This window comes from Petaurus breviceps, unplaced genomic scaffold (assembly GCF_028583685.1).
Source record: "Petaurus breviceps papuanus isolate PSGF00001 unplaced genomic scaffold, PetGlider_PUasm1.0 90865, whole genome shotgun sequence".
NCBI classification, from domain to species: domain Eukaryota; kingdom Metazoa; phylum Chordata; class Mammalia; order Diprotodontia; family Petauridae; genus Petaurus; species Petaurus breviceps.
In genome coordinates, this window is record NW_027187367.1 from 1388309 (window position 1) to 1413683 (window position 25375).

General features: G+C 38.7%; 1 protein-coding gene across 2 annotated transcripts in view; it reads right to left on the bottom strand.

Moving 5' to 3' along the window:
- LOC138149895 (zinc finger protein 286A-like) overlaps positions 1 to 25375 on the bottom strand; it is a 130467-nt gene that overhangs the window by 35070 nt on the left and 70022 nt on the right. Inside the window, exon 1 of one of the 2 annotated variants that reach the window (XM_069073096.1) lies at positions 1412 to 3326. In XM_069073096.1, the coding sequence (XP_068929197.1) occupies positions 1412 to 3274 (1863 nt within the window). In that variant the 5' untranslated portion in view covers positions 3275 to 3326. Of the gene's footprint in view, positions 1 to 91; positions 3327 to 25375 lie in introns of those variants that run through there. The other variant, XM_069073097.1, reaches the window with a different exon arrangement.

Consider the following 25375-nt stretch of genomic DNA (forward strand, 5'->3'; position numbering starts at 1 on the left):
ATATATATATATATATATATATATATATATATATATATATATATATACAGGATTTCTGAGTGGATGTGGTCCCAAAGAGTATCTTGAACCTGGAGTAGCTTATTTAGAGGGCCCATGAATGAGAGGTGTGTGCCCTACATATTCCATATATGTATATCTTCCAAGTGTCTACATTCAGTACCAATCAAATCTATATTCTTTCCTTTTCACTGTTCCTTCAATTTCTTTCATGCTCTTCTGAGTCTATAGATACACATTCCAAGTCCTCATGCCCAATCTAGTGGTCATTCCATAAAGGAAAAAATCATTAGCTTAAGAGATCAATGAATCCTCTGCTGCCTTCTAATCCTGTGGCCTTGAATGACACCAATAAGGTCTTTTAAGATTGATGTATAAACATAGCAGGGTGGATGTCCTTTGGGAGACTGTATCTGCTAATATATTCATAGTTTCCATAGGCCAATGAATAGAAGTCTACAGATGATTATCATCCATTTATATGTAAGAGTCAGACAAATAATGAATCTATATCTATATATTGAGGTCTAGAAAGTGAAAAGGAATTAAGAAGCCTTTTGATAAAGGTGAAAGAGGAGAGTACGAAAGTTGTCTTGAAGCTTAACATAAAAAAAAAAACCTAAGATCTTAGCAAATGGTCCCATCGTTTCCTGGCAAATAGAGGGAGAAGAAATGAAAGCAGTGTCAGATTTTATATTCTCGGGCAGATCACTACAAGATGGTGACTGCCACCATGAAATTAAGAAATGCTTGCTCCTTGGAAGGAAAGCTATGGCAAATCTGGACAGCATACTAAGAAGCAGAATCACCTTGCCGACACAGGTCTGTATTAGTCAAAGCTATGTTTTTTTTCCAGTACCAATATATGGCTGTGAGAATTGGATTACAAGGAAAGCTCAACACCACAGAACTGACAGTTATAAATTGTGGTTCTAAAGAAGACTTTTAAGAGTCCTTTGGGCAGTATGGAAATAAAGTCAGTTAATGCTTAAAGAAATTAATTCAGGCTGTTCACTGGAAGGTCAAATACTGAAGCTGAAGCTTAAATACTTTGGCCACATAATGAGAAGATGGGACTCATTGGAAAAGATCCTGATTTGGGGAAATATTGAAGGCAGAAGGAAAAGGGAATGGTAGAAGATGAGACTGATAGTATCATAGAAACAACAAACATGAACTTGGACAGACTTCAAGAGACAGTGGAGGATAGAAGGACCTGACATGCTATGGTCCATGAGATCATGAAGAATCAGACACAACTGAACAACAACAAAAGATTTAGGCATACATGGATGCAGTTTGGCTGAGTGATTTCTTACATTCATTGTGCTTACAAGGTTTCTCTCCAATGAGTCTTCTGATGTTTGGCAAGATATGTGTTTTGGCCAAAGGCCTTTCCACATTCATTGCATATATAAGGTTTTTCTCTAGTATGAATTTTCTGATGTTTTGTAAGGTCTGTGGTTCGACAGAAAGCTTTACCACATTCACTGCATTCATAGGGTTTCTCTCCAGTATGTATTATCTGATGTTGGATAAGACCTGAGCAGTATCCAAAAGCTTTTCCACATTCATTACATTTATATGGTTTCTCTCCAGTGTGAGTTTTCTGATGGTTTGTCAGATTTGTACTCTGGCTGAAGGCCTTTCCACACACATTACATTTGTAGGGTTTCTCTCCTGTATGAGTTCTCTGATGTTGAATGAGTGCTGAGCGGTCACTGAAGGCTTTTCCACAGTCATTACATTCATAAGGTTTTTCCCCAGTATGAATCCTCTTATGTTGAATAAGAGCTGAACAATAACTAAAGGCTTTCCCACATTCATTACATGAATAAGGTTTCTCTCCAGTGTGAGTTCTCTGATGCTGAATCCTGCCTGAGCGATCACTGAAGGCTTTTCCACACTCATTGCATGTATAGGGTTTCTCACCAGTATGAATTCTTTGGTGTTGTGTAAGGAATGCACTCTGACTGAAAGCTTTTCCACATTCAGTACATTCAAAAGGCTTCTCCCCAGTATGTACTCGTTGATGTTGAGTAAGGTATGTACTCCGGCTAAAGGCTTTTCCACATTCACTGCATTCATAGGGTTTCTCTCCAGTATGAACTATATGATGTCGAATAAGGGCTGAGTAGTTACTAAAGGCTTTCCAACAGCTATTACATTCATAGGGTTTCTCTCCAGTGTGAGTTCTCTGATGCTGAATAAGTGCTGAACAGTCATTAAAAGCATTTCCACAAACATTACATTTATAGGGTTTCTCTCCAGTATGAGTTTTCTGATGCTGAATAAGGTCTGAGTAGTAACTGAAGGCTTTTCCACATTCATTACATTCATAGGGCTTCTCTCCACTATGAATTATATGATGTCGAATGAGAGCTGAGTGGTCACTGAAGGCTTTCCCACATTCATTACATTCATAGGGTTTCTCTCCAGTATGAATTCTCTGATGTTGAGTAAGGTGTGTGCTCTGGCTGAAGGTTTTCCCACATTCATTACATTCATAGGGTTTCTCTCCAGTGTGAATTCTCTGATGCAGAGTAAGATGTGTGCTCTGGCTAAAGGCTTTTCCACATTCACTACACTTGTAGGGTTTCTCTCCTGTATGAATTCTCTGGTGTTGAGTAAGGTATGTACTCCTACTAAAGGTTTTCCCACATTCACTACATTCAAAAGGTTTCTCCCCACTATGTATTCTCTGATGTTGAATAAGGGCTGAGCAATAACTGAATACTTTATCACATTCATTACATTTAAAAGATTTCTCTCCTGTATGAGTTTTCTGATGATTTGCGAGGTGTGCACTCTGGCTAAAAGCTTTTCCACATTCACTACATTCATAGGGCTTCTCCCCATTATGAATTCTTTGATGCTGAATAAGGGATGTGTGACCTCTAAAGGTTTTTTCACATTCATTACACTTACAAGATTTCTTTCCCTCATAGATTTGCTGGTGAATAGCTAAATATGAATTTTGTTTGAAGCTCTTTTCATGTGCATCACATTTATAAGATCTTTCTTCCAAAGGAATACTCTGTTGTGTATCAAGGATTGGCCTTAGATTGAAGTTCTTCCCACTGTGATTGGATTCTGACCCTTTTTCCTCAGTAGATGTTTTGATGTGGGAAAATGTAATATTCTGCAAATATTTCCCCTTGTTTCCCACCTGACTCTCAAATTGGGCCTTCAATTTCCATACTTCTCCCAACATAGAGTCCTGAGGAACACTACTTGAGAGTCTTTCCATTAACATACCCTGGGATGATCTTTCTTCCTGTTTTAGAATTGATTCCTTGATTTCAGACCTGGTCTTTGAATCTGAAAGAAATTTAAAAATACAAATTTAAAAGCACAATGATATAAATAATCATTTGTCTTTGTGTTGTGATTAAGAAGCCTACTACAAAAAGAGGAAAATGAAACTAAAAATAATTCCTATTATGTATACCTGGAATTTTTCCTTTTAATTGCAAAAAATTATTTACCTTATAAAACCCACCTAATGGTTACATAACACTCAATATTTTTCAAAGTGGTATCATATGATTTATTTCATATGAGTCATGTAACTATGAGATAAATAAATAGTATCCTCTGGGAACTATAAAATCCTCATGATTCTCTATCTAAGTTTTCCCAAATCACATGTAAATGATAAGTTTGGTATTCTTCCCATACTGTTCGTGGCTAGTTGGGTGTATATGAACTTGTTTTATGCTTCGATACAGATTGATAGGATGTATAGAAAGGGCTGGCAAAGTGCTCTAATAAATGCAGCAGAATTGTGAGGAGCAGCAGAGTTGCAACAAACTGAAGGAATTATTTGAATTAAGGCTTGACTCAGGGTCCTGCTTGTCACTGACATTACAGATTTGAAGTAAAATTCTTTGGATGAGTAAGGCTCAAACCAAGTTTCTGATGGTCTGACCTTTGAGTCTGTGTTCATCGTTATTTAGAAGAAGCTAACATGAAGGAGGGAGCACCTAAGTGGCACGCTGGGTAGAGTGCTAGGCCTAGAGTCAGGAAGACTTATCTTTCTGAGTTCAAATTTGGCCTCAAACAATTATTAGTTGTGTGACTCTTTCACTTAACCCTGTTTGTCTTAGTTTTCCTCATTTGTAAAATGAGCTGGAGGAGACAGCAAACCACTCCAGTACCTCTGCCAAGAAAACCCCAAATAGGATCATGAAGAGTCGGATATGACTGAAACAACTCAACAACAACAACAATAATAAAAAAGAAATGTCTAACCAGAAGGTTGAAAGAGCTTAGAAATAGCATCTATGGGAAAAGATAGCTCTGTACCTGAAAAAGGAACCTCAATATTTTTTCTATACACATTACAGGAATAAGACTTCCAATTCTTAAGACTAATGGAAGTAGTATATTAGAAATGATTTGGCTAACCAGTTTCCAAAAGAAGGATCCTCAATTTAAATAATATGCAATGGCTCTGAGGGATTCAATTATCATATCTATGCAAACGATTCTCAGATCTATATATCCAGTTCTAATCTCTCTCCTGAATTCTACCAACTGCCTCTTAGACCTCTCCAAATGGCTATCCTGTAGCTATCTCAAACTCAACAGGTCCAAAATGGAACTCATTATCTTCCCCCCAAACCCTTCCCCTTCCAAGTATTATTAAGGGCACCACTATCTTTCTAGTCACCCAAACTCACAAACTCAGTGACATCACTGACTCCTAACTCTTAACCCACATATCCAATTCACTGTCATATCTTGTCATTTCTACCTTTACAACATCTCTTCTATACATCCCCTTCTCTTTACTTACACAACCATCAACATAATTTAGGTACTCATAACCTTTCATCTGGACTACAACCACAGCATCATAATTGGTCTTCCCGCTTCAAAATCTCTCTCTCTACTCCAATTCACCTTCCACTCAAGCTGCCAAAGTGACTTTGCTAAAGCACAGATCTAATCCTATAACCCCTACCAACGCACAACAGTCCAGTGGCTCACAATTACTTCTAGGAACAATAATAAACTTCTCTGCTTGGCATTCAAAGCTCTTCACGTCCTGGATTCTTTCCTCTCTTTCCAGTCTTCATATATATCTTGTACTGCCCCACCCCACCCCCATTCTGCAATGCTATCATGCTTTCCTTCTTGTCATTCTTCATACATGATGCTCCCTCTCCTGTCTCTGTGCCTTCACACTGGCTGTACCCTATACCTAAAATGTGCACCTGTAATGGTAATGTAATTTTGAACTTGAAGATCCCTTTGTGTTGGCAAAAGTAGCAGGTACTTAACACTTAGTAACTTATCAAGCCTCTAATTGGGGGAACAGAAGGTATGAACTCCTGTCCTTTGTTACTGATGTAACAGGAAGTTGGCAGAAGGAAGTAAAGTAGGTAATACTGTGTATATAAGAAAAGCCCCAGAGTCAGAATTTCTTTGAGACTGAGATCTGGTGGCAGAGCAGCTACAGAAGAGAGAATGGAGAACTGAGTCTTGAGAACTTGTGGTAGTGGTGGAGTCCTTCTGAACAGGAGCCCAGCGCCAGGAGGCCAGGAGGCCAGGAGCCAGAGGCCAGAGCCAAGAGCCAGGAGGCCAGGAGCCCAGGAACCCAGAACCCAGAATCTGGAGCCAGGAGCCCTGGAGCCCAGGAGCCAGGAGCCCAGGTGACTGAAGCATGAGTGCTGAGACTTTGTTTGTTTGTGGCTTGGTTGAGCTTTGAATTCCTTGGAGTAGAAATGGTGAAGGAACTGATATGGACCAGACCCTGTGAACATCAGTGTGGCGCAGGATCTCCCCAGACAGCTGGTCAAGGAACTGGGAGCTGTCTGCCATTGAATCCAGGTAGAATCAGGGACCATGGAAGGGGATACAGGGAATCTGAGAACAGGCCCCAAGTCAAGATGAAGAAAAGACCTCTCCTTGGGTATTGAGTAATTATGGAATTATAGTTTACTAGTGACCTAAAAGGTGGAGGGTTTTGTGTATGATATGGAGTAAGATTTTGCTGAATAAGTGACTGATTGTACTTTGAGTACTTTGACTATTGTTACTGATTAGTGACTGATTGAGTTAATCAAGACTTTGCCCCAAGAGTGGAAGACTTTGAGACTACTGATTAGTGACTAATTGAGTTAATCAAGACTTTGCCCCAAGAGTGGAAGACTTTGACTGTGTACTTTGATACTACTGATAAGTGACTGATTGAAGTAACTTAAGAGTGACTATTTTACTTTGAGACTAAGTTGTGAATATGATATTGTGATTTTCTGTGATAAGTTGAAATATGGTGAATGCTGTATTTTGAATTATGCTGTACCTTGATTTTCCATGGATGGATGTTTTGCTTTTGTTATGGTATAGAGTGATCACTATACTGAGTAATCAGAATTTTAAGAAAGCTGTTCACAGTAGCAGTTCTTCTGGAAAGCTTCTGTGCATGGCATTACAGCACCCCTCTTACCTCCCTCTCTTAGAATCTCTGGCTTCCTGCAAAACATAGGTCAAATGTCACTAGTTTCTAGTACCTTTCATCCTACTCTGTACATATCTTTTCTATCTCTTATATAAACGTTGTTTCTTCCATTAGAACATAAGCTCCATAAGGAGAAGGATTGTTTTTGTTTTTTTCCTTTGTATTCTCAGTGCTTATCATAGTACCTGGTACACAGTGTTTGATAAATGCTTTATTTATGGACTGTAATTCCAACTCCACAACTATCTTTGTGACCTAGGAAAGGTCATGTTTTCTCTCTGGGTCTTGGTTTTCCCATATGTGGAGTGCCAGTCTTGGGGTAAATGATCTCTGGGGTCCCTATTACAAGTTCTAATGTTTTATGATACTGTGGCTATTACTAACTGCTCAGTGGGAAGAGATTCACAGAGTTAAAGAGCAAAATTGTTTACAGCACCCTCCCCTCTCCTTGAGATCTGTCTCTTTATGTACTCATGTGGGGGAAAAGACAATAGAAGTCAGGGAGGGAGATAAAGATGATAAAAAGGGATGCATCTTAAAAGTTTCACTGGAGCTAAGATTAGAGTTCAATTTCAGTCCTATTGCCATAGTAAATAATTTGATGAGTGAGGTAGAGGTTTTTTAGTGTGATCTTTGCCAGCACTGTGTTGTGATACAGTATATGGAAATAGACTAAATAGGAAAGGCTTTTGCTGGTATCAAATTCTGTCACTTACATAACTCTCTAGGGCTTAGTAACAGAATTACAGAACTTCAGAACTGAAAGGACTTTTGGAATTTATCTTAGAAAGAAAAACTCACATTGATATTGTCCTGATAAGTTTACAAAGTACATCTCTGGAGGTAGTCAAGTGCCTGTTAAACTGTTAAAAACCCCTTTTTATAGATGAAGAAACAGAGGCTCAGAGAGATACAGAGACTTGTCTACAGTCCCCAAACTAGTAAATTGTTGCTGGGGTTTGAACCCAGGTCTCTAGCTTCAAATCCAGAGCTCTTTCGACTATATTATACCCAATTATTCATTTTACAGATGACTCACAGAATCTAAAAGTTGGAAGAAACAACCTCAGAGAACACTGTACTTCAGGATCCCTCTACAACAGCAACAAGTGGTCATCCAGACTCCACTCTGATCTCCAATATGATGGAACCTCTGACCTCCAGAAGCAGCTCATTCTACTTTTGACATACTCTAATTATTAAGGCTTTCCTTACATCAAGCATTAATCTGCCTCTTCATCTGGTACCAAGCAGAACAAGTCTCTTCCCTTATGCACATGAGAGCTCTACAGATACTTGAAGACAGCTCTCATGTATCCCTTGGGCATCTCTAATATTCAGTGCCTTCAGCTGATCCTTCTGTGGCATTTTCTCCAACTCTCTCACTATCCTAGTTACTATCCTTTTGGACTCTCCTTTATTAATCTTTCCTAAAGTGTGGTATAAGAAATGAAAGTACTCTAGAAATAGTCTGACCAAATCTTTCTCTCCCAAACCTACTCTAAACCAAACTTCTCTATTTTTGTCAAGTGTCTCACCATTCTTCTAGTCTCCCAAATTGAAAATGTTGAGGTTATCCTCCACTCCTCAGTCTTCCTCATTGGCTGCCAAATTCTGTTGTTTCTATATCTAAACCATCCCTTTAAGTTGACCCCTTCTTTGTTTTTTTTTTTGTTGTTGTTTATTAATTTATCTTTAGTTTTCAACATTCACTTCCACAAGATTTTGAGTTTTAAATTTTGTCCCCATCTCTCTCCCACCAAGAAGGCGAGTATTCTGATTACCCCTTCCCCCAATCTGCTCTCCCTTCATTCACTCTGCCCCCCCATCCCCTTCCCTTCTATTTTCCTGAAGGGCAAGATAGATTTCTATACCCCATTGTCTATATAAATTATTACCTAGTTGCATGTAAAAACAATTTTCAACAGTCCTTTTTAAAACTATGAACTCTACATTCTCTCCCTTTTTCCTTCCCCACCAATCCTCATTGAGAGGGCAAGCAATTCCATATAGGTTATATGTTTATAGTCATGCAAAACACCTCCATAATAGTCATGTTGTGAAACACTAACTATATTTCCCTCCATCCTTTCTACCCCCCATTCTCCTCCTGCTCATCTTCCGCCCATATTCTCTCCTTTGACCCTGTCCCTCCTCAAAAATGTTTGCTTCTGATTACCCCCTCCTACCATTTGTCCTCCCTTCTATCATCCCCTCCCATCTCCTTCCCCCCTGCTTTCTTGTAGGGTAAGATAGATTCTCATATCCAATTGAGATTATATGTTATTCTTTCCTTATAAACCAAATCTGATGAGAGTAAGGTTCACTTATTCCCTTTCACCTCCCCCCTCTTCCCCTCCATTTAAAAAACTTTTTCTTGCCTCTTTTATATGAGATAATTTACCCCATTCTACCTCTCCCCTTCTCCTTCTCCCAGTACATTCCTCTCTCATCCCTTAATTTTATTTTTTTAGATATCATCCCTTGATATTCAACTCATCCTGTGCCCTCTGTTTATATATACATATTCCCTCCAATTACACTAATACTGAGAAAGGTCTTATGAGTTACAAATACCATCTTTCCATGTAGGAATGTAAATAGTTCAACTTTAATAAGTCCCTTATGACTTCTCTTTCCTCTTTACCTTTTCATGCTTCTCTTGAGTCTTATATTTGAAAGTCAAATTTTCTATGCAGCTCTGATTTTTTCATCAAGAATGCTTGAAAGTCTTCTATTTCATTGAATGTCTATTTTCCCCATTGAATAGTATACTATGTGTGTGTGTGTGTGTGTGTGTGTGTGTGTGTGTGTGTGTATTTTCCTGGGTAGGTGATTCTTGGTTTTAATCCTAGCTCCTGTGACCTCCAGAATATCATATTACAAGCCCTCTCATCCCTTAATGTAGAAGCTGCTAAATCTTGTGTTATCCTGATTGTGTTTCCATAATACTTGACTTGTTTCTTTCTGGATGTTTGCAATATTTTTTTCCTTGACCTGGGAACTCTGGAATTTGGCTATAATATTCCTCAGAGTTTTCTTTTTGGTATCTCGTTCAGAAGGTGATTGGTGAATTCTTTCCATTTCTATTTTCCCCTCTGGTTCTAGAATATCAAGGCAGTTTTCCTTGATAATTTCTTGAAATATGATGTCTAAGCTCTTTTTTTGATCATGGTTTTCAGGCAGTCCAATAATTTTACAATTCTCTCTCCTGTATCTATTTTCCAGGTCAGTTGTTTTTCCAATGAGGTATTTCACATTGTCTTCTATTTTTTCATTCTTTTGGTTTTGTTTTATAATTTCTTGATTTCTCATAGAGTTATTAGCTTCCATTTGCTCCATTCTAATTTTTAAAGAATTATTTTCTTCAGTGAGCTTTTGGACTTCCTTTTCCATCTGGCCAATTCAGCTTTTTAAGGCATTCTTCTCCTCATTGGCTTTTTGGACCTCTTTTGCCATTTGGGTTAGTCTATTTTTTAAGGTGTTATTTTCTTCAGCATTATTTTGAGTCTCCTTTAGCAAGCTGCTGACTTGTTTTTCATGATTTTCTTGCATTACTTTCATTTCTTAGATTTTCTTCTTCTTGATCTGTTTTCTGTGTTAGTTGTTTTTACTGAGATACCTATATTTTCTTTTTTTGTTGTTGTTTTTTGCTTTTTAGAGGGAAATTGGGGTTAAGTTACTTACCCAAGGTCACACGGCTAGTTTTTGTGTTAAGTGTCTGAGGCCAAATTTGAACTCGGGTCCTCCTGACTCCACAGCTGGTGCTCTATTCACTGTGCCACCTAGCCACCCCTAAAAGGACTTGTATTAAATACTTTACACATATTAGCTCTTTTGATCCTTACAAGAGGTCTGGGAAGAAAGTTATTATCCCTATTTTACAGTTGAGGAAACAGAGACAGAACTTAAGCTACTTGCCCAGGGTCTCACAACTAGCAAGTATCTGAGATCAAATGTGATGTCTTCCTAACTCCAGGACCAGCACTCTACTCACTGAGCCATCCACAAACAAGAGTACCTGAAAGACCTCATCATCTATAGAAAGAGAATCTCTCTCCTATTTAGACCTTATACAAGACATACTTTATGACGATGATGAACATATTTGGGAAGCATGTATCTCCCCTTTTAAGCATCCTTTATATTAACAATCAAATGTTGTTGAACCTCTGAACAGGGCAGGGCTTCTCTGATGCAGGCACATACTGTCGGATGATCCCTTGCCAGTGTCTCCCATGTCACAAAATCAATTCCCAAAGTTCTTCAGAGAGACCTTGAGAGTGTAGTGTCCTTGTATCACTTCTGACCACCATGTGAATGCCTGCCTTGTGAGAATTCTGCATAAAATAGTCTTTTAGGCAAACATATATTTCGCATTTCAACAATATGGCCAGTCCATCAGAGTTGTGCTCTCTGAAGTAGAGTTTGAATGCTTGGTAGTTTAGCTCAAGAAAGGACCTCAGTGTCTGGTACCTTATCTTGCCAGACAGATTTCAGAATCTTCTTAAGACAACTCAGATGGAAGTGATTCAGTTTCCTGGCATGGCACTGGTATACTGTCCAGATTTCAGAGGCATACAACAATGAAGCTTCAGTTTGGTAGGCAGTCTAATACCTCTTTCCTCCCATACTTTTCTTCGGAGACTCCTCAACACTGAACTAGCTTTAGCAGTGCATTTGTCAAACTTCATCATCTTTGTGGACATCTCTGGAGAACATACTGTCAAAGTAAATTAACTTATCCACAGTATTAAAATTTTCTCCATTTGCTGTAACCAGTGGTTCCACATATGGACGGTGTGGTCTTGGCTGGTAGAGAACCTGTTTTCTTGGTGTTAATTGCTAGGCCAAAATTAGGACAAGTAGCAGAGAATTGATCCATGCTTTGTTGCATCTCAGCTTCAGAGGTTGCATTGAGTGCACGATTATCTGAAAACAAAAAATCATGCTCCAACTCTCCCTCTACTTTAGTCTTGGCTTATAGTCTTTCCAAAGTGAATTAACCATCAGTGGGGTAGCTAATCTTGATGCTGTCTTCGTCCTCATTAAAGGCATTTGAAAGGTGTTGAAGGCCCAGAAAACCCCAAATTGGATCACAAAGAACTGCACATGACAAAACCAAATGAACAAAACAATTCTCAAAGTGAAAACCCCAGCATTTGGGATAAAGCTCCTGTTTCTGGTAGCAGAGTCCTATTGCGGCAAAAAGCCCAAAAGTCAAGCAATTGAGGGGCAACATGAGCAGGCAAAGGAAGCATAACACCCAGAGCAACCCACCTTTAAAATCCTATTTTGGGGACAAAAGGGATCAAAGCATGGAACAGGAGGAAGACAGTGAAGTCAGAACTCCTGCACCAGAAGCTTCCAAGAAAAATATGAGCTGTTTACAGGCCATAGAGGAGCTTAAAAAGGATTTTGAAAATCAAATAACAGAAGTGGAGGAAAAACTGGGAAGAGAAATGAGAACCATGCAAGAAAATTATGAAATGAGAGTCAACAACCTGACTGAAGAAAATAACACCTTAAAAAACAGACTAACTCAAATGGCAAAAGAGGCTCAAAAAGCCAATGAGGAGAAGAATGCCTTAAAAAGCCGAATTTGCCAGATGGAAAAAGAATTTCAAAAGCTCACTGAAGAGAATGTGTGTGTGTGTGTATATGTGTGTGTGTGTGTGTGTGTGTGTGTGTATACAGAATTAGATTGGAGCAAATGGAAGCTAATGACTTTATGAGAAATCAAGATACTATTAAACAGATCCAAACAAATGAAAAAATAAAAGGCAATGTGAAATATCTCATTGGAAAAACCACTGACCTGGAAAATAGATCCAGGAGAGATAATTTAAAAATTATTGGACTATCTGAAAGCCATGATCAAAAAAAGAACCTAGAAATCATCCTTCAAGAAATTCTCAAGGAAAATTGCCCTGATGTTTTAGAACCATAGAGTAAAACAGAGGTTGAAAGAATTCACCGATCACCTCCTGAAAAATATCCCAAAAAGAAAACTCCTAGGAATATTATAGCCAGGTTCCAGAGTTCCCAGATCAAGGAGAAAATATTATAAGCAGCCAGGAAGAAATAATTTCAATATTGTGGAAACACAATCAGGATAACTCAAGACCTGGAAGCTTCCACATTGAGGGATCGTAGGGCTTGGAATATGATATTTTGGAGGTCAAAGAAGCTGGGATTAAAACCAAGAATCACCTACTCAGCAAAACTGAGTATTATGTTCCAGGGGAAAATATGGTCATTCAGTGGAATAGAGGACTTTCAAGCATTCTTGATGAAAGAAACCAGAGTTGAATAGAAAATATGACATTCAGATACAAGAAGCAAGAGAAGCTTGAGAAGGTAAACAGGGAAAAGAAATCATAAGGAACTTATCAAAGCTGAACTACTTATATTCCTACATGGAAAAATGATAATTGTAACTTATGAAACTTTTCTCAGTATGAGAATAGCTGAAGGGAATAGAAATGTATATGTGTGTGTATGTATACATATGTGTGTATGTATACATACATATATATCTATATAGGAGGGTATATGGGCATATGAATACATATGTGAGTGTGTGTATATATGTCTACAGGTATACATAGACAGAGGGCACAGGACCAACTGAAGGGGTGATACTTAAAAGGTGAAATTAAGAGGTCACAGAGGAATATAATGAGAGGAGATGGGGAGAGACAGAATGGGGTAAATTATCTCATATAGAAGAGGCAAGGGAAAATGATTAAAATGGAGGGGAGGAACAGGAAGGCAAAAGGTAATGAGTCAACCTTATTCTCATTGAATTTGGTTTAGGGAGGGAATGACATACACACTAAATAGGGTATCTCACCCTACAGGAGAGTAGAGGGGAAGGGTAAGAGAGGGAGGATAATGGAAGGGAAGGCAGGCTGCGGGGGGAGGGAAGTTAGAAGCACCCACTTTTGAAGAGGGAAAGGATCAAAGTAAAGAATAGAACAAGTGGGGGAGGGATAGGATAGAGGGAAATATAGTCAGTCTTTCACAATATATCCATTATGAAAATGTTTTGCATAGCTACTCATGTACAACCTATATTGAATTGCTTATCTTTCCAGTGGAGGTGGGTGACAAGGGAGGAAGGGAAAGAATCTGGAATCCAAAGTTTTAAAATCAAATGTTTAAACATATATATTATATATATGTGTATATATATTATTAATATTTTATAGTAACTGGGAAATGAGATATACAGGCACTGGGGCATAAAGATCCACCATGCCCTACTAGAAAGTCGAAGGGGAAATGGGGGAAGATATGGGAGAGAATAGATTGGGGGAGGTGATATTCAGTGGGAACACTGTTTTGGGGTGGTGGGTAGGGAAACTTGGGGAGAAAATTTGTAACTCAAAATTTCTTGGAAATGAATGATGTAAACTAAAAAATAAAAAAAGAGAGAAGTAAAAAAAAGAAAACCAGGTCCTTGATTCCAAAATGACACCTTTCCTCTGTTATCTTCAATTTCTGCAGTTCAGAATTCTCCTCTTTATTCCAACATGAGCAAGTCTTGACATTAGTATGTGCGAATGAATTTATCTCCTTCTTTTGTTGGCCAAGGGGTTAAACTAATGAAGTAGGTCAGATTCAAGGACAAAAAAAGTTGATAATGTACCTAGTGACTTAAGGAAAGTAACTAAAGCTGTTCATCTTTTCCTTCCTAACCCACTGCTTTGTAGGAGATATGATTACATTTTAAGGACAGTTGGACTAGAGAAGAGAGAAGGAAAAAGAGAATAATGAATTAGAGCTATTGCCAAAAGATAAAGAGAAGCAAGAGCTATCTGTGAACTTGAGGATGAAGGGCACCTGAGTAAAATGAGGATGAGATGTTCTGCTATTGCATGCTAATGAAGGTCAGTAACAACTATGAAAGGACATCTAGTAGAGTTGACTGAATGACACTTGGCGAAGAGCAAGGGAGGACTAATATTTACATGGTCAAGAGGAGGAATAAGTCTTAATGAATATAATGATGTTTTCAGATGCTAAATTAGAATCAGGCTAATAGGGCTGTGAACTGATTTCCATTACTGGAACTATGTAGAGTCAATAAATACATAAATGTGTTTAGTTTGTCTACCACACTCTGTAAGCTGGCTCTCTACTAGATAGGGAGAAGAGAGGAGATAAGACAAGGGAGAGTTCAAGAGTTTGAGAAAGAGAGGCCCATAATAGTGGAAAAGCTCCAAGAGTAACAGCTTTCACTGCCCAACCCTTCATCTGTTGCTTCTATAGTCCCACTACTCATTTCTTTCTTGCACTGAGTAATTTGGCATAGTGACAATTAGCATTTAAATAACACTTGGAAGGTTTGCAAAGTATTTTACAAATATTAACTCATTAATTAGCAACTCTGAGAGGTAAGTGCTATTACTGATTCCCATTTTACAGATAAGGTAACTGAGGCAGATAGAGGTTAGTGACTTGCCTAGGGTCACACAGTTAGTGTCTAAAGTCACATTTGAACTCTGGTGTTCCTGACTCCAGGTCTAGCACTCTGTGTACTGCGTTATTTAGCTTCTTATATAAAATTACTCTCTTGTAATTATGCATTCTTGCAATTGCCTCTGCTGATATTTACCAGAAATTTGTATTATTATTTACACTATTAGAGAGTTGCCTGAAAGCAATGAGAGATTAAGTGATTTGCCCACAGCCACACAGATAGTGGCTGTACAAAGCAGAATGCATCCCACCTCTTCTTGACTCGAAGGCTGGCTACACCACTGCACCATACTGCTTCTCACTTTACTCCTACAGGTGCTTAATAAATGTGTGCTCAATTGAATTCGATATAATCTAGGCTCTTTAATCTGGAACTCAAAGCTTTCCAATATTCTGGTCTTCCCTAACAACATACCACTGCTACTGTTACTACTAGCTAGCATTTATAGAGAACTTGAAGGTTTGCAAAGCACTTTACAAATATTATCTTACTTTATTTTCACAACAACCCTGGAAGTTGGTGCTATTATTCTCCCCATTTTATAGATGAGAAAACTGAGGGAAGTAAAGCTGGCTCAGGGGCCTGCCCAGAGTCACACAACTATTAAGTGCTGGGATTTGAATTTAGGTGTTCTTGACTCCCCATTTAACACTAAACTCATGAAGCAACCTAACTACCTCAAATACTACACATTAACTGCCCCAGTCAGCCTTGTCTTTTCACTGTCCCACACACACAATTTTCTCTCCCTTGACAATTCTCTCTCCTTAACTTCTATTTAAATCCCAACCATACTGCAGAGTACAGCTCAGATTCTACATCCTCTATGAAGCCTTCCCTGATCATCCCTGGACACATTATCTTTTCTATTTGTGTACATGTTATGTGTCCATATACTTTCCTATGTCATTATGTAAGCATTTCTTGTAAGTTTGTAGCTTGTTTCCCCAATAAGATAAACTCTTAAAGCACCCTCTTATAATACTACTCTATATTCCAATTTGTCTGTATCCAAGATAGTGCCCTCTATTATACTGAGGATTTATCCCTAGCACCTAACACAGTATGTTGGCACTCAGGAGATCCTTAATAAATATTTGTTGAATGAAATTGGATAGCAGTTACTGTCTTTTTAAAAAAATTTTTTATTATTAATTTGTTTGTTTCCTTTTAGTTTACAGGATTCAATTCCACAATTCCTTGAATTTCACATTTTGTCTCCCTCCCTCCCCTCCCCGCCATGGCGGCTTATAGTCAAGTATAGGATCTGTAAATACTTTCACATTATACATTGGTCAGGTTATAAGGACAGATTGTACTAGCTGGAATGAAAAATGGTAAAGAGGACATAAAACCAAATAAGAGAACGAAAAAGATCAGGTATTTTGCTTCCACCTGGATATAAACTTAGTTCTTTCTCTGGATGCACATTTTTCTCTCCATCATGAGTCTTTTGGGATTGACTTATATCACTGCATTGCTGAGAAGAGTCCAGTCTATCAAAGTTGGTCATCACACATATGTTGTGTCTGTAATTATGTGCAAATTTCTCCTGGTTCTACTCTTCTCACTCAGCATCAGTTCTTTTAAGCCTCTCCAGGTAAATATGAAGACTGCCTGCTCCTCGTTTCTTATAGCACAATAGTATTCCATAACATGTATATACCACAACTTGTTCAGCCATTCCCCAATTGATGGACACCCCCTTAATTTCCAATTCTTTGCCACCACAAAAAGAGCTAGCAGCTACTGTCTTAATGAATGAAAGAGGTAGGTGCAGAGGAGGACAATAGGCAGGTAGGGATCAATTACTGGGAAGTATACCAGGATGAGCTTAGTCTTTCCAGGGAGGAGGTCTTTGAAAAAAATATAGTTGGATAAACAAGGGAAAAAAACATACCCATACTTTGAGAACCAAGATGACATTTCAGGAAAGAAAGAGTAAACTCCAACTCATCTTGAACCTGGCTTTCTGAAGCAAAGTAGTCACTCCCTCCTCCTCTGTACTCTTTTTTTGAGGCAAAACAGAATTCTGAAAAGGAAGACCTGGGAGGTAAATTTGACTTCATAGTTATCATTGAGATTGGATAGGGTGAGACCCATGATTGGAACATGGTTCTAGATCAGTATACCTAATTCAAAGGAGACAGGAGAGATAAAAGGAGGGAGGGGTAGAATTTTATGTAAAGAATAGACATTCATGTGAGGAAATCTAGCTATCAGAGTGAGACACAGGGTATATGGCATTTGGGTGAAGATCAATGAAGGGAGGTGTCATAGAATCATAAGGCTAGAGAGGGCAGGCAAGTAATCAATAAACATTGATTAAGTACCTCTTCCTAAGACAATTCAAATGAATTGTCAAATTCTGAAGATCACCCATCAAGATAAGGTACTGGACACTAAGGTCTTTTCTTAAGCTAAATTGCCAAGCATTCAAACTCTACTGCAGAGAGTGCAACTCTGATGGGCTGGCCATGTTGTTCAAATGTGAAACATATGTTTGCCTAAAAGACGATTTTATGAAGAGCTCATGCAAAGCAGGCATTCACATGGTAGTAAGAAAAATCAATACAAGGACACTCTAAAGGTCTCTGAAGAACTTTGGAACCAATTTCATGACATAAGAGACACTGGCAAATTTTATATATTAATCTATCTATATAGCAGAAAAAAAAACAAGTAATAATGTCAAAAGTCAGAATGAATTTGGGTTGATTAAGAAAGCTAAGGATAACCCCCCAAAAGGATGTTTTAACAACATTGGGGGGGGGGTTAAGGGAGACCAGTGGAAGGACAGGATTGATGTTTGGGATGAATGGGATATTGACAACTGACCACAGAGAGAAGGTCAAGCTGCTTAATTTCCAACTTTGTTTTTGTTTTCTCTGTCATGGAAACTGACCTTTGTACTGGAACGGCCCAGAACAACAACAACAAATGGTTAATGGGAAGCTAATATTGGCTTCCAAGAAGGAGAACACTAGATGTCCTTGATGAATTCAAGTCACCTGGCACAGATGAACTACAACCTTGGATACTGGCAGGAATGATTACTTATGTACTGTGTCAGGCTCCATCTCTGCTAGGAGAACTGGAAAGGTACCATACAACTGAAGGGCAAATGTCCTTCTTTTCAAAAAGTGGAAGATAAAGGGTGAGTAAAAACTATAGGCCAGTAACTTCCATGCCTGACAAAATTCTTTAAAAGATCGTTAAAAAGATGGTTAGAGAACTCCTATAAAAAGCAATAATTATAAATCATATTAATATATTATATATTATAAATATATTTACATTTATGTATGGCTTCATCAAGAGCAAGTTAAGCCAGACTAACTACATCTCCTTTTTTGATAGTGTTACTAAATTGTAGATCAGAGGAATATTGTGGATATAGTCTATCTAAATTTTCTGCAAATCATTTGATGTATATCACATCCTTTTTTTATAGAAAAGATTGAGAGATATAGATTAATACAATTAGATGCAGTAATAAATAGTTGAGTGGACTGACTCAAAGAGCAGTTAATTTATTATCAACTTGAAAGGCTCCAGTGGTGTGCTTCATGGATTTAAGGTTGGCCCTGTGCTGACATTTTTATCAATAACATGGAAAAAGGTACAGATTCATCAATTTTCTAGGTAACATAAAGTTGGAAGAAATAATTAACACATTGAAATAAGAGAGTCAGGATCCAAAAAGATCTTGACAGGTTAGAACATGAGGGTGAATTTAATATGGATATGTGGAAAATCTTCAAGTGAATTCAAATATCAAATTAACTCGTACAGGATGTGGGAGGAGTGATTAGTCAGGACTTAGCCTGAAAAAGGATTGAGTTGGTTTAGTAGACTACAAGCTCAGTGTCAGCAGCACAAAAACAGTATATGGTGATAGTCTCAATGGATTCTGTCCTAATCAAATCACATCTGGAGTGACAGTAAGTTACTTTAGGAGGGTAATCAGAATACTGAAGGATCTCCATAGGAGGTTGTAGGAAAAGTGGGTAAGCCTGAAGAAGAAAAGACTCAAGGTGACATAATTACCTTCAAGTTTTTTGAATAGCTATCATGTGGAAGAGATATAAGACTTGTTCTGTTTGGCCTGAGAGAAGAGAACCCAAAACATAGCTCTTAGACTCAAGTAGCCTAGAAACCCTCCCATATCAGCTGGATGTGTTAACAAATCCACCCTCCAAATCTAGGGATCAGAGCACATCTAAGAATAGCTTAACTCCCTCCTAAGATCAGAGAAGATACATGGATAATACTGCAAGGGACCCTGACTTTGCCTCTCCACTTGAGTGCACAAGGCAATGCAAACCTCAAGTAACACTCTAAGAATGTGGGGACAAAGTTAGAAAATGTTACTCTCTGAAATTAATAAAAATCAAAATATGGATGAGAATAACCAGATGTAGAAATAGCCTATGAGAGATGGCTTAAAAATGAATTGCTAATGATACCAAGGTTTCCCAAATCTCTTCTCAGGGATATATACCAATATACTAAATCTCTTCCCATCAGTCTAAATATAACTGATTTTACCTAATCTGACCAGACTGACCTTCCTTCACCAATAGTATTTTTCACCTCTGTCCATATGCTCTTGGATTAAATTTATAGAATTAACCATTTCTTTCTTGTTTTCTGGATATTGTGGACTGGTGGACTGGTCAACGATTATTGCTAGTATACTTCTTCATGTAAATTTCCAGTTTTTCTCATGAAACTTTGGTAAGAATTTCTGTCTCAAGCTTGTCTTTCAAGATGATCGATATAAGTTCTAGGGAAATATTTATTAAAGGAGGCCTGTCCCTTTAATTTTATTTTCAAGAATACAACTTGTCTTGTTCCTAGGAAAAGAGGGACCTAGAACCCAAGAGGGAAATATTTCTTCAGCTTGAAATTTTTCTTCTTCGAACTTAAATATCTATCCCCAAGCAAGGACCCAAATCTCAGAAAGAGTAGGTAAGAACAGTCAAGACGGCATGGTGCAGTGGATACTAAACATTGGAGCCAGAGAGGTCTGTGGTTAAGTCCTGAATCTGACATGTAACTAACTGCTTCTCAGTGTCCCCAGCACTCTGTAAAACTAAGCTATAGAGTTAAAGAAGTAATTTTCACAAGAGTTTCCTACACTAATGAAATGGGGAGGAGAAGAGTGACTTAGTGACTATGGGCAGAATCTACACACAAAAAGATCAAGGAACTTCAGGCACTGAGAGATTCCCAAGTCATACAGGGATGTCTGCTTTCCCAGAATATCAGATGGGACACTAACAAGTGAGTAAATGAAGCAGTGGGGTTAGGAGAAAGAGGAAGAGAATAAAGATTTTAAGTGTTTACTATGTGCCAAGCAATGTGCAGTGGAAAGAAGCTCTAGAGTTTGAAGACCAGTATTTAAATCCCAACTCTAAATGACTTACTACCTTTATGAAATGTCACTTGACATTCCTTGACTTAATTTTCCTTATTTATGAAAAGGCATCAATAATCCAATGAAACAAATGGCAAATAGGATTCCTGGACTCAACTCAGACTCAGAAAAAGCATTTTTCTCCAGCATGCCCTAATAGTCAAAATTGAAAATGACTGTGATTATATCCTGTCCAGATTATCTCCTAATTTAGAACTTCGGAAACAAGTGCCCAGATTTGGATATACAGCAGCAACAGCGGCATCAGCAGCATCAGCACCAGCAAGACCAGCAGCAATTTCGGGACTATGGGTCAATTCTTTCTCCCACAATCCATTTCTGATCTTATCATGGCATTCTCATTTCCTACCATAGGGATCCAGGTGTTCAGCTCTTCTGGCTCCAATTCTACTCTGAGGGATATAGTGTTGACTCATGAACTATTTTATGTACACACACGCACACAGCCCTAAAATAAGGAGATGGCACATAAAGAAGAAGGCAGATGGAGGTGGGGTGGCAGTTTCCGCAGTGTCAGTTATAAAAGTAACTGCCATTTCTTGAGGATTTTAGTGTTTGCAAATCTCTTTAAATATTTTAGCTCACCTGAGACTCACATCATCCCTGTTAAAGAGCATTGTTATCCCTATTTTGCTGATGAGAAAACAGGTCCACAAATATAATGTCAAGAACCAGATGGGAGCCCAGGTATTCGTGACTCACGAATACACCCTGCAGCAGTTTGCATGCCCACCCCCTCAGAATCATTAGAATGCTTGATGTGGGAAGACACATCTGTCCAACCCCTTCCACTTCACAAACGAGAGAAATGAGGCTGCTACAAGGAACCTACCTGCTCACTTGTCCCAGGGAAAAGAAGAATGTAAGTACCACGGTCACCCACACTTCAAGCCCCTCGCCAGTCCCTCAGATCGGTCCCCTCAAAAAACTCCTTTTGGTCACACTCAGATGCCTCCCGGAATCCGTTTGCAGGACAGCCACTGCTCTTACCAAGAAACGGAACTCACCTGCTCCCGCTCCCCTTGGCTAAACAATGGATACCCTAAGGCCAAGAGCCCTGTGAAATTGCGCCTGCGCAGGTGTAACCTGCAAACTATGATTCCCAGAATTCTTTAAGATTGCGTCACTTAATGATTTCAGAAGGTTTTTTGAGGGTCCGTTGCCCTCCGGTAAACCTCAAAATCTTTGGAGGAAGGCGGGGGCTGAGGCGTGTTTCTGGCCGAGGGGGAAAAACAGTGATGAGAATTAACCCCCGTCTTTCCTTTGTGGGCAAAGGAGAGAGATGAGACAATAGTTTAAAGGTTGAGAAAAAAATTTTTTTTTTTTGGTCAGGCTAGTGTGTGTAGCCAGAATTGGAAGAGACGGTGAAGGAGAGGGAAACTAAATAAGCACGAGGGAGAAAAGGTGACAAGGAGAAAGATGAGGAAAGGAGGAGAATCTGAGAAAGAGAACTTGTACAATGAGTTGTATATTTTACTTCGTATGTTACGCTCAAAATAGAATAGAAACTGCAGTTTTCCACAAAAGTTAAGTTGATATGGAACAGAACAACAAAACTCGATGGATGTTTAATTCAGCCAGGCACCTGTATTTTAAAGAATTTAATTCTAAAATTAAATCAGATCACCAATAATCTTTTATTAAATGTCTTCTCTGGGCCAGGCACTGTTTTAGGAGTTGGGGATAGAATAATAAATTCCTGGTCTCTGGGAATTTATAGTCTAATGACTGAGAAAACTATGTACAGACATAAGTAAATACAAAATACATATCAAGTAATTTTATTACTTATTAATGTTGCTTCTAAGAAACTCCAAATACTCTAATTGCTTATTTAGCCATATGTGCTAATTAAGTCTGGTGAGGAATAGCAGGTAAAGGGAAGGGCATGGTCCTTGTTTTACATGGGACCTTGTGCATTTTTTTATTTGTTTAGACCTATTTTTGGTGTAAAGGACTTCCCAGTGTGTAAGCTCCTGTTCACTAATAGATATCAGCAACTTCTCTATAATGTATAGTATAGAATTTACTTTTTTTTTTTTTTTTGCCTTTTGGAGGGCAATTGGGGTTAAGTAACTTGCCCAAGGTTACATGGCTAGTTCTTTTGTGTGGGTTTTAAGTGTCTGAGGACGGAACCCAACTCCAGTCCTCCTGACTCCAGGCCAGCACTTTACTCATTGTGCCACCTAGCCGCCCCTAGAACTTAACATTCTTAGCTGGGGTTTTGAACTTAGTTTTTTGATCACTTTTTAAAATTAAATTTTATTTTTTCAATTAGCAAAAATTCTGCTTTCCTCCTTCTCACCCCACAACTGAGAATGAAAGAAAAACAAAACCCCTGTTATAAACATGTATAGTCAAGCAAAATATTTCCATACTGATCATGTACAAAAGGAAATACACACATATAAATATATGTACATACATACATATGTGTCTATAGTAATACACGCTCAGTTACTAGCAATGTTCACACAGACCACTATCCCAAATCCCTTTCAAACTCTTGTTTGATTTGCTTGCATTTCAGAGCATATTCTATATACAAGTTTGTTTCAAGGATCTAATCTTACACACAAATACGTAGTTGCCAGCTGAAAGATGACAAGCCCAACTACTCATCTGCTTAGTTGTTTAGGATACGGAAAGGAGTATAATAGCTTAGATCTTACTCGCTTGCATCTCATTATGGTAGCTCAGATGTGTTATAGCATTAGCCTCTTAGGTAAAATTTTTTTTTTTAATTAATTTATTTATTTTTAGTTTTCAACATTCACTTCCACAAGATTTTGAGTTTCAAATTTTCTCCCCATCTCTTCCCTCCCTCACCCCAAGACAGTGTTCATTCTGATTACCCCTTTCCCCAATCTACCCTCCTTCTTTTCACCACCTCCCTTCTATCTTCCTGTAGGGCAAGATAGATTTCTATACCCCCATTATCTGTCTGTATATCTTATTTCCCAGCTGCAGGTAAAGTTTTTTTTAACATTTGTTTTTAAAACTTTGAGTTCTGATTTGAGGGCGGAGTCAAGATGGAGGAGTAGAAGCACGACCTCCAAGCGGCTCCAGCTTCCACCTTCCCCAATCAATGTAAAAAGGAGACTCTGAACAAACTTTGGAGCTACAGAACCCACAAAATGACACAGAGAAACTAACCTCCCACTAAGGACAGCCTGGCAGGCCTGCAGGAATCGGCCAGCACAGCACTCTAGGAGCCAAGCCTGGGCCCATGTGAGCTGGAGGTTTTAGCCCCAGGGTGGGCCTGACCAGCACCCCCCCCCCCCCCAGGAAGGACTCCAGATCAGCAGCAGCTGTGGCCTTTTCCAGAATTATCAACACATAGATGTGAAGGACAAAGTGAGAGGTCAGTGCAATCTGGACTTTGGGACCCAGTAAGTGGGAGTGCATTGGCTTTTGCCCCTGGGGCAAGAAGCCGCTGAGACTCCCAGCACAGGCAGCCAGCGCTGTGTGGCAGCTTCAGCTCCTGGCCTGCAGAGTATAGGGGGACCAAGTGACCAGTCTGAGGGGTAATCACACTTGCTTTAATTTGCTTGGATCTGGATTGCAGTCTAGGGTGGAGGTCCTGGGGCATGTGTCCAGCTTGCCAGAGGGTGTGGAGGCCTCAGAGAGGGCACCCATCTAATACCTCCGGCAGCTGAGAAAACCCCAGCGTTTGGGATGAAAGCTCCCCATCTGGTGGCAGAGTCCTACTGTGGCAAAAAGCCCAGGGGTCAAGTGACTGAGGGGTGACATGACCAGGCAAAGGAAACAAAGCAGACAGAAGATTCCAACATTAGACTCCTATTTTGGGGACAAAAAGGAGCAAAGCATGGAACAGGAGGAAGACAGTGAAGTCAGAACTCCTGCACCAAAAGCTTCAAAGGAAAATACAAGCTGGTTATAGGCCATAGAGGACCTTAAGAAGCAGATAAGAGAAGTGGAGGAAAAATTGGGAAGAGAAATGAGAACGATGCAAGAAAATTCCAGAATGAGAGTCAACAGCCTGACTGAGGAAAATCATACCTTAAAAAATAGACTAACTCAAATGGCAAAAGAGGCTCAAAAAGGCAATGAGGAGAAGAATGCCTTAAAAAGCCGAATTTGCCAGATGGAAAAAGAATCTCAAAAGCTCAATGAGGAGAATCATTGCTTCAGAATTAGACGGAGCAAATGAAAGCTAATGACTTTGTGAGAAATCAAGATGCTGTTAAACAGATCCAAACAAATGAAAGAATAGAAGGCAATGTGAAATATCTCATGGGAAAAACCACTGACCTGGAAAATAGATCCAGGAGAGATAATTTAAAAATTATTGGACTACCTGAAAGTCATGATTTCCTTACCCAACTGAGTGTGTATGTTATTCCCTCCTTTAGCCAAATCATTCCCTCTCACCTCCTCACTCTTCCCCTCCATTGTAAAAACTTTTTCTTGCCTCTTTTATATGAGTTAAATTGCTCCATTCTACCTTTCCCTTTCTCCTCCCAGTACATTCCTCTCCCACCCTTTAATTTTATTTTTTAGATATCATCCCTTCATATTCAACTCATCCTGTGCCCTCTGTCTCTCTCTATATATACATACACACACATATATACAAATATACATACACATACATATACATATACATACATACATACATACATACATATATATATATATATATATATATGTTCTCTCCAACTACCCTAATTCTGAGATAGGTCTCATGAGTTGCAAATATTATCTTTCCATGTAGGAATGTAAACAGTTCAACTTTAATAAGTCCGTTATGATTTCTCTTTCCTGTTTACCTTTTCATGCTTCTCTTGAATCTTGTATTTGAAAGCCAAAATTTCTATTCAGCTCTGGTCTTTTCATCAAGAATGCTTGAAAGTTCTCTATTTCATTGAATATCCATATTTTTCCCTTAAGTATTATACTCAGTTTTTCCTGGTGTGTGATTCTTGGTTTTAAT